Here is a 12,404-nt window from a genome sequence, read left to right on the forward strand (position 1 = left end):
ATTTATATAGAGATAAAAAAGTAAACAAGACTGATGCCATAAATTGATTAACGAATTGAATCAATTTTTTAAAATCAAATTTTGATCCAGTCAAATAAAATTTTCATTCTTTTAAATTTTTTCAACATTTAATTTATTCATTTGTACGATGTTTTCGTTCTTTAATGAACTAGATCAATTTATAAATAAAGAAAATATAAAACGATTGAGTAAAATAATTTTATGATAAACTATTATATATATAATATATTTATTAATTTTTATAATAATTATCTTGAAATCATAATGATATATTATTGAACGATAATATAAAATGAAAGTATCACAGTAAAACTCTTTCAAATATCCTTAATTTACGATAACCATCCTATAAATTGTGTCAGAATACTAGTAGCACACAGGCGTAGGAAAAAACTGTATAAACAGTCGCCGAAGCCGTTGTGATTTTGCCACGTCCTTGATATGTAAGGTGGCAGCATCGGAAGCGTGGGATTCAACAAAAGAGAAAATTTGGAGGGAAAATAAAATAAGCAAAACATAAAGGGGTAAAAGCTGACACTGTTTTCTGTTTGCGTTTTTTTACTTTTTTTTTTTTCAAATATATTTATAATCGACATTGGCTTAGGCTATGTATCTGCAAATCACAGCCCAAAAATCTCTCCCTCTTTCGCTCTTTGTCTCTTTCTTTTACCGATTTTCGTTTTAATTTCTTTCTTAGTCGCATCGCTCTCGGATCACTTTGGGTTTTTCAGCGGAGACTTGCGTCGCACTCGCATGCAACAATTTACTGCGAGGTACGGAATCCGTGAATTTTCCGGCGAGGTAAGATTCCGTTGAAATTTTGCTTTGGTCCGAGGGGGAGGGTGGAACTTTGTGGAATTAGGATCGATTTGACTTCAGATCTGGGAATTAGGGTTTAGTTTTGGTTGCGGGTGATGTTAATTTTGGGATAGGGGCTTTGGTAGATGGAATCGGGGGTGAGATCGGGTGGTTCTGGGGTTGTGGTGAAGAGCAGAAACTCCTCGGGTTGTTTAATTGTGCGAAAGAAGGGGGATGTGTTGGGTGCTACTGCTTCCACCTCTCGGAAGCTCTATGAATCCAAGAATAGGCCAAACATCAACGTGCCATTGAGTGATTCTGGATCAAGCGACGAGTCACCAGTGCCTCCTGGTAGAAGGCTTGGTCCCGAGACTATTCGAGTTTTCAATGGTTTCGCTGCTGCCTCTGAGCGGGGTGGGAGTGAAATTAGTCGAAAGAGGTATAGAGTACAACGAATTAGGGGTAATGGTGAGGGTATTGCTGCGGAGAAAGGGTTGGAGCAGTGGGAAAGAAAGCGTAGTAAGTTGGTTGTGTACGATTTCGATGATTACAATGGCATGGATGTGGAGAACATGAGGAGGAGGCATTTGGATGGTCATGGAGGAGGAAGGTTTATGGGTTCAGTGCATGCTGCTAGAATTGGCATTGATAGGGAATTCAAAACAGGTTCAAGTGGACGAATCCTTGATAAGAGAAATAACTCTTATGGTGATAGGCCTGGTGGCTTGTATCCAGGGGATAATGTTGATCACAGTAGGTACAAGATAAACAGGGATGGACTCCGGGTACCTCTACGCTTGCAGAGGGAGAAGTTTAATTCAGATGAGTCCATTAGGGTTCAGGGGAGAAATGGTGTTTTGAAGGTAATGGTTAATAAGAAGAAGGTGGGTGGGCCATCAGAACAGTATTATGATCATCACAAACCAGTGGAAAGAAGGCAAAGGTTGAAGACTGAAGAGACTGCTAAGAGGCTGATGACTGAAGAGACTGCTAAGAGGTTGAAGACCGAAGAGGCTGCCAAAAGGAATGTAAATGTTCCAATTCGTCCTTTGTCATACTTGGAAATGAAACCTGTTGAGAAAACAGGATTACTCAAGAGGCCAGAGAAGAAAAGGATAGCATCAAGAAAATCATTGTCAAGCAAGGACAGTAAGGGTGATGAGGGGGATTCAGATAACAGTGACACATCATTGAATCTGGGAATAAGAAATACTGAAGCACGGAAGCCAGCAAAAAAAATAATATCTGAGGATGAGCAGACTCCTGTGCATGAAAAACTCCCAACCACAAGAACAAAAGAAGGAAAAATCAAGCGTGGTAGTGGTACAGAAAAACAGAAACTGCGTGAACGAATAAGGGAGATGCTGCTGGATTCTGGTTGGACCATAGACTATCGACCCCGAAGGAACAGGGACTATTTGGATGCAGTTTACATTAATCCAGCAGGTACAGCGTATTGGTCTATCATCAAGGCCTATGAAGCACTTCAAAAGCAATTGAATGAAGATGCTAATGAGGCCAAGCCCAAAGGGGATAGTTCTTCTTTTGCTCCTATTGCAGATGAAGTGCTCAATCAGCTAACTAGGAAAACTAGGAAGAAAATGGAGAAAGAATTGAAAAAGAAGAAAAAATATGATAGTGAAAGCGATAATGAAAAAGAGCCTCAAATAAGATCTGCCAGCCACAAGCGTGATATGAATAGTACGGATGGTGATAACAATGAGGAGAAATTAAGCTCCTTTATAAAGCAGGGTAGTAAGTCAATGAAAAATAAAATGTTTGAAAATACCATTATCAGTGCTCCCTCTAAAATCCAGAATGCTACCAATCACTCAGGTGATGGAATAGAAAAATCATTATTTGGATGTGATCCTCAGATACACGGACGGAAGAGTAAAAAACATGGAAGATGTACCTTGTTAGTTCGCAGTTCTAACAAAGGATCAAATTCAGAATCTGATGGCTTTGTTCCATATACGGGCAAGCGGACAGTTCTTGCCTGGTTAATTGACTCTGGAACAGTAGAGTTAAGCCAAAAGGTTCAGTACCGCAGACGGAAGAAAGTCATGCTGGAGGGGTGGATCACAAGAGACGGCATTCACTGTGGCTGCTGTAGTAAGATCCTCACAGTTTCAAAGTTTGAGCTTCATGCCGGAAGCAAATTGCCGCAGCCGTATCAAAATATATATTTGGAATCTGGAGTTTCTCTTCTACAGTGCCAGATAGATGCATGGAATAGACAAGAGCATGCTGAAAAAATTGGTTTCCATTCAGTGGATATTGATGGCGGTGATCCTAATGATGATACTTGTGGTATATGTGGAGATGGAGGGGATTTAATCTGTTGTGATGGCTGTCCATCAACATTTCATCAGAGCTGTTTGGATATACAGGTATGGGTGCATATTTTATTTTCCATATGTTGTGTTATGGTTCTCGCTTCTCAACATATGGACCTTGTTCTCTGTAATGTTTTGCATTGTCTCTCAGTGAACTGTAGCATATTAAATTTGTGTTTCCCTTTCAGATGCTGTTTGGTTTGTCTAGTTTTTGTTTGGGGTGGTGGAAGGGAGCGGTTATATCTCATAGTTTGGAGCTTTGTTGTTTTGAAGTCAAGGGGACTGAAGATACTTTCTTGTTATTATGATTTTGTCAATGTCTTTATAGTAAGCATTAGTCAAGTTGAATAGGTTTTCTAATAGAAGTAGACTCAGTGTTCCCGTACACAAAACTAGAATAATTTATTATTGACACTTTGGCAGAAGTGTTAATGACTTGTTGCAATTGCATACTGTTCTTTATTTTAGCCACACAATTGATTTATTAATTATTATAGGAGGATGGTTTTCTTCAATAGGAACTCATTTATGTTGTTGCAGATGCTTCCTCCGGGTGAATGGCGTTGTATGAATTGCACCTGTAAATTTTGTGGCATAGCCAGTGGAACTTCTGAAAAAGATGATGCATCTGTGTGTGTCCTACACATTTGCAACTTATGTGAGAAAAAATGTATTCACTTTCTCTCTTTTACGTTTGATGTTTCTTCAATATGTTTATATTTTTTGGCCATTACTTCCCTTCTCTCTCTCTTTTTATATATCACTTGGGTTTCATTTAATAAATACTTTCTATTTGCATAGATCATGACTCTTGCACTAAGGAGATGGATACCCTTCCTAATAACATCAATTCATCAAGCCTTTCTTTTTGTGGGAAAGAGTGCAAAGAGGTACCTTACCTCTTACAATTATTTCTGCTTTCCAACTTTTTGAAGTGTAACTTAACAAATGTATATGTATTTCTTTAACCATTTTCTACCTTACAATTCAGCATTCATCAGAGTACCACTTATGGGTGTGCACTAGTGTATAAAATTTGTGTTTCTTTCAAGACTCTTAGAATTCTTTATTTTAGGAACTTGTGAATTTTAATGTTTTGTTAAAATGAAAAATTTCCAAAGAAATAATAAAAATAGAAGTTAACTTTTGTAGTGCTGCTGTGGTAATACTGGATTCTTAATTATGATTTTTATTATTATTATTATTTGTACTTTTACAGCTTTCTGAACACTTGAAGAAATACCTTGGTACCAAGCATGAGCTGGAATCGGGTTTTTCATGGTCTCTCATTCATAGGACAGATGACGACTCAGAGGCAGCTTGCAGGGGTATTAGCCAGAGGGTAGAATGCAATTCCAAGTTGGCTATTACACTGACTGTGATGGATGAATGCTTTTTACCTGTTATTGATCGGAGGAGTGGGATCAATTTAATCCGTAACGTTTTATATAATAGTGGGTAAGAGCTAGTTAAAACTTTATAAATGAACCATAATACCCTATTAATGATTCATGAGATCTCTCGTTTAATTATGTGGATGAAAGCCATGTCTGATTCTGTATGTTATAGTTTTCAGCATTTATAAAGCTGTAAATTGATAAATGTGTTCCGTTTTGTTGTTTTAACTTTTAATGATATCTGAATTACTACATGATGTTGACTTCTTGATAATTTAAGTTGGTAGAAATGGAAATGATTAGTTTAGGTTTAATTGCACATTTGCACTTTCGGTCCCTCTAATTTGGACTACCTCTGATTTTGGTCTCCCAAGTTTTTTTAAGCTAATTAAGTCCTTTTATGTTTAAAATTAAGCAAATTTGATACCCTTGTTGATTTTCTTCTACATAAAGCCATCGAATTATTAATTTTAATTCAAATATTTTGGGGTTTATGTTATAGTTGAAATAGGAAATAATCAAGTTTAGAAGTAAAAAAATTATTGGAAACTAGATAAATTTGAAAGGTTTTACAAGATGTGAAATTAGGGTTTGAAGAGGGGGAATTTGATGTTTTAGTTGGTGAATTTTAAGCAGAAAACTGAAAAATAAAGAAGCTAAATTTTAAAAATGGTAGTTTGAGGTGCCACCCCACTTTCTAATCAATGTGTAAAATTGAGTAAAAAAAGTGAGAAATTGTGGGTTTTTGGTATTAGAAAATCGACAAAGGAGGGATCAAATTTGCTAAATTTTAAAAATCATAGGGGACTAAAATAACTCAGTCGAAACTAAAGGGAGGGAATGCAATTAAGCCATTAGTTTATAAGCATTGTTTTACTGACTGTGGTATGTTTGGGTTACTTCAAAATTTGAAATTGCTGATAGAATGATGCACCATGTACTTCAGCATTGTGCTCAAAGTACATTAAATTAACAAATCAAAGTATACTCTTCCGGCATACTGTTTTTTTCTGAGATGCATAATTTCTAGCATTGACAGTTCTTTCTCTTGTCTCTATTTTTTTGCTTTCTATTTATTTTCAGATCAAACTTTAGTCGGTTGAGCTATAGTGGCTTTTACACTGCTATTTTGGAGAGAGGGGATGAAATCATTGCTGCAGCATCTATCAGGTTCTAAGCCCCTTTTCCTTGCTGACTAATTTTCTGTATTTCTGACCTTTTCTTTAGGGAAAACTGCAGAAACAATAGAAGTTGGGAGAATGAAAGGTTTTCAGTTGCAATTGGATTGAAAGTCCACCCACTTTCCAGATCTACCTTGAGATATGACGGGAACTAAGGAAATAATTGAAAAGAATAGTTGTCACTTGATAAGGAAAAAAAAAAGAAAGAAAACTTTGTAGTTATTGAGAGAGTTTGTTTTGATCATGTGAAGGCAATGAAATTCTTAATTATGTAAATATCTATGTCCAACACCTCAAACAGAATTACTTCCGAAGGAGGATACTTTTGGGGGAACCCAAAATATACACATGCACGCACATACATGACCATCAGCCATTCTTCAATTGCTTTAGAGAGAGCTTCTCCTTTCATATGACTAGTCTGTTGAATTTGCTAACATCTGACATCTGTCATACTCTAGTGTGACTACTTTGGAGAGAACTTCTCCTTTCCATACACTAGTCTGTGAAAATGAGTTAGAAATTGCCAAGTTAAGTTTGGCAGTGCCCTAACCCTTCGGCCTTTATAAAAGATGTTATATTGCTTGTAACGACGAAGCTTGAGTGACATTGGGTAGCCATTTGCTCTGGTTCCCAACTTTCTAGAAAATAATATTTAGTTTTATGTTTTAGCTTAAAAGGATGGTAAAAGGTCATATGACTGTTTTCTTGCTCTCTCTCTCTCTCATTCTCATAATGTATATCTGAGCTTCCATGTGTTTATTTTGTTAGTGAGAATAAAGGGAGTATAATGTAAGTATTTACTTTCCTGTCTTAGGTTCCATGGAACTCAGATAGCAGAGATGCCATTCATTGGAACTCGCCATATATATAGGCGCCAGGGGATGTGCCGCCGGCTTTTTTCCGCCATTGAATCGGTAAACATTGAAGCTATTGTTTTGTGATTTCCTTGCACCTAAGAATAAGATCTATTTAAAATTTTGATTGGGGCCTTTCTGCATGCATCTTTTAATGACATTGACTTGTTCTTAAACTTATTTTTTCCTCCTCCATCGGAAGACCCTTTGCTCTCTGAAGGTTGAAAAACTAGTTATTCCTGCCATTGCTGAAGTCACAAATACATGGACGACAGTTTTTGGCTTCACACATCTGGACAAATCACTCAGGCAAGAAATGAAGTCACTGAATATGATGGTCTTCCCTGGTATAGATATGTTACAGAAGCTGTTAGTGGAACAAGGAAACCATGAGGGTAATAAAACCACAGGTGTTTATGTTGTTTTTGTTTATTTAAATTTTAGCAAGTTACTTTTGCCTGTACACAAGTTTTACTTATTTTTTTCCTTACAGGTTCTGAGAAAATGGAAAATGAAGACGATGATTTTATCAAGACCAAAATGGAAAGTAGGTCAGATGTGGGTTCTTCAACTCCACAAGATCCTCATGGTAGTGATGATGTTAGTTCAAGTCCTGCTAATGAGACAAATAATGAATGCAGCGATGCTTCTCAAGAACTAAATAACCAAGTTTTGGTTGATGGGATTATCTGTTCCAAATCTCATTCTGAGGAAATGATGTCTGATCCAGTTTCAGATAAATGTATTTCTCCTTCTAGAACTAGTCTTAGTGAACTAGAAATGAAGAATAAAGTAGCGGCTGCTCCTCCTGTTGATAGATTAGATTCTTCTACCAAATGTCAATCCATTTCTCCGGTTGACACTTCTGTTAGTTGTCACCCAGTAGATATTCTGAAAGTTCAAACTTTGGTTCAGGAAAATACTTGTTGTGATCCATGTCCAGCAGAAGAAAACCTTGACAAGAAGTGTCACTCGTCCACTGCTATGAATTTTGATTCATTGGAGCTTGACATTAATCCAGTGTTGGATTCTGAAATGGCAGACAATACTCTTCCTACTAAAGAGGTTTTTATGAATGACGCTGTTGAAGTTGTTCCTTCAGGGAATATATCTGAAGAGAATATTACAAAGGGGAATAATCGAAATGTAGATGAATCCAGTTCTGCTCTCAATCATGCTGATGAAAGTTTGTTGCAAGTGGGATCTGTTTCCAATGGTGAAATTGGATGTGAGAATGAAAAGGATTTACATTTGAACCCAGGAGTTACTTCAAATGAAATGTATTTTGATGAAAGTGGCATAAATGCTTCTGGTGATAGTTCCGAGAATGTTCTGGTCTAACAGAATGACTGAGTCCTGTACTGCTCGTGATACTCTCAAGTTTTTTTTTCAGAGCTTCATTGCCTTGTAAGCAAGTCAATTTTCAAGGCATTTGAATCTTCTGTGATGTTCTATTGATCTGGGTATTATGAATAAGTTCTATTGATTTTGAGGGAAATATTGTTTTGTCCCTTGCATTGAAGTGAATTTTATTTTATGTGATGTTTCTTTTGCCAAAAAGATTCAACTGCATCTGCACCAGACCTGTTGCCATATGATCATGTAGCCGAATAGGTGAAGTTACTGGGGATTAATATACAACGGCCCTTCAACAGAAGCTAATACTGATTGTGCTGTTCCTATTGTATATATCTGAATCTGGTAGAGTGGATGCGGGTTTCTGCTCAATCCCTTGTGCCACTCAATGTCCGCTGTAATTCATCAATCATCCTATGACATAAGCGATGGTACTTTGAGCAATTTTTTTACATAGATGTTTCTGTTTTCTTCTTTCTTTTTTACATAGATTTGTACCATGTGTTTAATCTGGCATGACTATATTTAATTTAATGAGTAATTGAGGGAAGCAAGAAATTATGTTTCTTTCATTCCAATCTGAGCTCCTTGTATTCGGCTTGTGGTCCATTTCTGCCAAAGTTCTTCATAGAATTTTGTCATAATGTGGTTTTTCTGGGCGGCCCTATATTGGGTCCCTTGGTATGCACCGTGCAGCAAATGACAAATTGTATTTCTGGTGAGGCTTTTATTTTTTACTTTCTTTAATTAAGTCCACATCTTCCGTATGAAAGAAAATGATTATAATGCCAAAGTTTTAGAAAAGTAGTAAAAAATTGATGAAATTGGTGAAATTTAGTTATCCCGTTTGAGGTGATTTTTTAAAATGCAAAAAATTAAGAGTCCGTTTCACTTTATATTTAGATTTTGGAGTCTATCTACTACAAAATAAAGTTCTTTTAAAACTAGGTTAGTAGTTAATTTTTTTATAATTTTTCAATAATTACTTATAAGAAAAAATTTAATCCATAAGATTAAATGAATTAAACTTATTGTCCAAGTTAATATCTATATATGTATTTTAACGTTTTCAAAAATTTCTTTCGGGTAACTTCATACCTTGGTAAACTCTTACCAACAAAATTCTACAACTGAAATGTTTTCAAAAGCGAAAAGCTCACCTAAATTGGACATAACGTAAATCAAATAATAATAATAATGCTGGATTAATTCATTAATCAGAATTTCTCAAAAAAAAGTTGACTAATAAGAATGTTTTGTACCCACTGGAAGTAGATTTTATATATTTATATATGTTTATATTAAGTTTAATTACTGTTTTAATTCCTGAATTTAAAAGAGATGTTTTTTTAATTCATAAAATTTAAAAATATTTTATAAATTTTGATAAATTATTTTTTTAGTCTTTAATATAATAAATTAACACTTTGTCAGTAAATACAAATAATTTCAGGGACAATAATTAAGCCTTTTATATTATAAATATTGGAATATATGTTTGTACGGCGCCAGAGAAGACTACAAAAGGAAAAAGGCGTCCCACACGGCAAAGGCAAAACCTCAACCCAGTTACTGCGAACGTTTTTTGTATTTTCAAATATTTTTGGTATACATTCCAAGGGTCGGGTCTCCAATTACAGCGGGCTTCACGATCACTCAAGTTAAGTTAGCTCCTGCATGACTGAGTGCACTCTAACTGTTTGGCTTTTTGCTTCTGTGAGCATCAACTTGTTTTCCTGCTTCTGATCATGGTGTCCGTGCTCGCTAGGAAGGGTGCATCCTTATACAAAAGAAACTTTCTCTCCAGGACATTCAATCTCTGCTTCAAGTCCCTCACCACCATTCCCAACAAAGATGTTGAGGCTGCAGCGAGTTTACCTTCTGAATACTCTACCAGCCCCCATCTTTCCCCATTTTTCTCCGACTTCAACCACCCCTCGACTGGTTTTGATATCGAGCTTGTGGATCATGATGCTTGGGCGGTCTCATCTGGGGTTGCACAAGCCTGGCGAGAACCAGCATCAAGAGCTACTACTTCTTTTGGCCCGCAAGTGACTGGTGAGGCCCTTGATGACCATGTTGAGGGTGAGCTTGATTTTGAGGACATAGATAATATGAGAGTTCGTGGCAATCTATTCTACAAGCTTGAGCGCAGTTCCAAGGAGTTTGAAGAGTATAATTTAGATTTTCACAGGAAGAAATCTTCTAAGAGAAAAGAGGAGGTAAACAAAGCTAAAACAACTCCAAATGTGGTTTCCAAAGATCACAAGCTTCCCAAAGTTGATGAATTGACAAGAAGTAAAAGTGTTGTGCCCCGGGTGGATGACATCAATGATGGGTCTACTGTGAACAAGAGGCAGAGGACTCCCACGTTTAACCAGCTTACAGGTCCTTATCACGAACCGTTCTGCTTGGACATTTTCATATCAAAAGCCTCTGTCCGTGCCTGCGTTGTTCATAGGGTAACTAGCAAGGTTGTTGCTGTGGCACATTCTATTTCCAAGGACTTCAAGTTTGACCTGGCTTCTACCAAGAACAAAACCACTTGTGCTGCTGTGGGAGCAATTCTTGCTCAGAGAGCATTGGCTGATGATATTCATGACATTGTTTACACTCCAAGGAAAGGAGAAAGGGTGGAGGGGAAGCTTCAGATTGTTCTTCAGTCTATCATTGATAATGGCATCAACGTAAAGGTAAAGATTAAGCAGAGGCCCAAGAAGTCATTCAACCGCATTTGACCTGAGGTGTGCTCATTCAGTTGCCATTCCATGGTTACATATATGAGATCCATATAAGCTTACATTTTACAAAAATGGAAGGGGAATTCAGTTGCCGTCACAGTGACTAAACCTTGACGTTGCAGCTGGAATCGTGGTCATGCACCGTTTTTTAAAAAAACCTTGGTAAGGCTAGCCTAGGTAGGATTTGAATCATTTGGAAACTGCGAAATTCTACTTCCATTTTGGATTGCACACTTGTAATATGTGAATAAAGTTTAGAATTTTTAAATAAAATTGCAAAATGATAACTATGTATCCACAATTTAGTTCATTATGCTAGATAACCATTTATCAGCAGTAATTTGAGTCAAATGTTGTATTTCATGCATCGATAAAATGCTACATAATATAACAGAAGTATATATAAAACCAGAGCGACATCAGCAAAAAATAATAGAAACAAGCAAAGACTCAACGCTGTTAACCAAAGCCAGCAGCAGCAAGGAATTAACTAGACTAGATTCAAAACTCAAAAACAGACTAGTAGTCAGTCATTGGCTGTGGCTAACTGCAATGACAAAAGCTCCTCCTCGGGGATAATCTTAATATGACAATCGGATTGAGGGTAGGCTGCACACAAGAGTGCATAGCCACGCTCCACCACATCATCACTGAGCATTCCATCACTCTGATCAACAGATCCACTAATGAGACGAGCAGGGCATGTCATGCAGACTCCAAGCTTGCAATCATGAGGCACAGACAAGCCAGAGTCCAATGCCTTTGACAGAATGGTCTCGTCAGGTTCAACTTCCACCTCAGTGGACTCTCCATCGTGCTCAATCACCACTTTATAGGACCTCACACTGAGTGTGAGACGTGGCCGAGGAGCCTTCAGCTCAAAAGCAGTGGAGTTCTTCTTTCTGGGGTGCTGCTGCCTTTCTTGTCTGAAAAGACTCAAGGGTGTTCTTGTTAACTGAAGGCTTGCCATCTTCAGCCTTCCACAAAGCCAGATAGATGTGGTGGATCAAGGGATAAGACTTGTGGCCTTTTTTTTTCAAGGGGTAAATCCCCCAACATATGTAACATGTTAGTTTTTCATAAATAAAAATTATTATATAAATATTTTAAATGTAAATGTTATCAATTAAAAATTAACTCTTACGTTAATATGGATAACAATTCATTTAATTAATCAAATACATTTTTTTTACAAAATTATGCAATGTTTTTCAATTTTAAAATTTACTTAGAATTCGAATTAAATACCTATCCGTCTCCGACAAGTTTTTTTCTTCTTATTATGCTACATAACTGTGTCGCAAAAATCATAAAAAAAATTGCTTGTGATAAACGCAGGACTAGCAAGGTTCAATTTTTTTTTTTCGGTTTAGAAATTTTCAATTCGTTTGTAAATAAATCCAATTATCACGTTGTTATGGATAATATTAATGTCGAATCCAATCAATTCACCAACTATCGGCAATTCTTACAAAAGAAATTGGTAAGCTGTATAAATAGACCTTTTTTTTACAATATAAATAGACCTTTTAATATTACTTATCATTTTTTTATTTGTTTGGAATGTTTTGTGAATTGTCCAAAAATTATATAAAAGTTTGAACAAATTTTATTATGTATATTTGTAGTAATTATTTCGCATATCGTAATGTTTTTTTAAAATATAATAAAAAATTCATTCAATTAAAAAGTTATATTATTAACGAGAAAAAAA

The 12,404-nt window shown here is 36.3% G+C and overlaps 3 protein-coding genes across 4 annotated transcripts; 2 read left to right on the plus strand and 1 right to left on the minus strand.

Annotated features, from left to right (window-relative positions):
• The first annotated feature begins 596 nt into the window (after nt 1–596).
• LOC114376480 lies at nt 597–8,532 on the plus strand. 2 transcript variants are annotated; one of them, XM_028334621.1, is made up of 8 exons: nt 597–3,212; nt 3,699–3,828; nt 3,960–4,048; nt 4,378–4,616; nt 5,639–5,725; nt 6,554–6,653; nt 6,796–7,003; nt 7,087–8,532. In XM_028334621.1, the coding sequence occupies exons 1-8, from the start codon at nt 966–968 to the stop codon at nt 7,932–7,934; spliced, it is 3,948 nt and encodes a 1,315-aa protein (XP_028190422.1). In that variant the 5' UTR covers nt 597–965; the 3' UTR covers nt 7,935–8,532. The 2 variants fall into 2 exon arrangements, with proteins under 2 accessions (XP_028190422.1, XP_028190423.1); XM_028334622.1 differs by having other exon boundaries at nt 6,796–6,988.
• Nucleotides 8,533–9,468: 936 nt separating this feature from the next.
• On the plus strand, nt 9,469–10,963 carry LOC114376108. The gene has a single exon (XM_028334029.1). The coding sequence runs from the start codon at nt 9,698–9,700 to the stop codon at nt 10,685–10,687; it is 990 nt and encodes a 329-aa protein (XP_028189830.1). The 5' UTR covers nt 9,469–9,697; the 3' UTR covers nt 10,688–10,963.
• A 53-nt stretch (nt 10,964–11,016) lies between these two features.
• On the minus strand, nt 11,017–11,716 carry LOC114376111 (ferredoxin C 1, chloroplastic-like). The gene has a single exon (XM_028334033.1). It carries the CDS (start codon nt 11,658–11,660, stop codon nt 11,217–11,219), a length of 444 nt encoding a protein of 147 aa, XP_028189834.1. The 5' UTR covers nt 11,661–11,716; the 3' UTR covers nt 11,017–11,216.
• Nucleotides 11,717–12,404: the final 688 nt, after the last annotated feature.

The sequence above is a fragment of the Glycine soja genome, chromosome 11 (assembly GCF_004193775.1).
Source record: "Glycine soja cultivar W05 chromosome 11, ASM419377v2, whole genome shotgun sequence".
NCBI lineage: Eukaryota > Viridiplantae > Streptophyta > Magnoliopsida > Fabales > Fabaceae > Glycine > Glycine soja.

Excerpts from the sequence above, each read along its gene's own strand:
- LOC114376480 (XM_028334621.1), top strand. The coding sequence starts at position 966 with ATGGAATCGGGGGTGAGATCGGGTGGTTCTGGGGTTGTGGTGAAGAGC. Across the intron at positions 3,213-3,698 it reads AGAGCTGTTTGGATATACAG|ATGCTTCCTCCGGGTGAATG; the intron begins GTATGGGTGCAT and ends ATGTTGTTGCAG. Across the intron at positions 4,049-4,377 it reads GTGGGAAAGAGTGCAAAGAG|CTTTCTGAACACTTGAAGAA; the intron begins GTACCTTACCTC and ends GTACTTTTACAG.
- LOC114376108 (XM_028334029.1), top strand. The coding sequence starts at position 9,698 with ATGGTGTCCGTGCTCGCTAGGAAGGGTGCATCCTTATACAAAAGAAAC.
- LOC114376111 (XM_028334033.1), bottom strand. The coding sequence starts at position 11,660 with ATGGCAAGCCTTCAGTTAACAAGAACACCCTTGAGTCTTTTCAGACAA.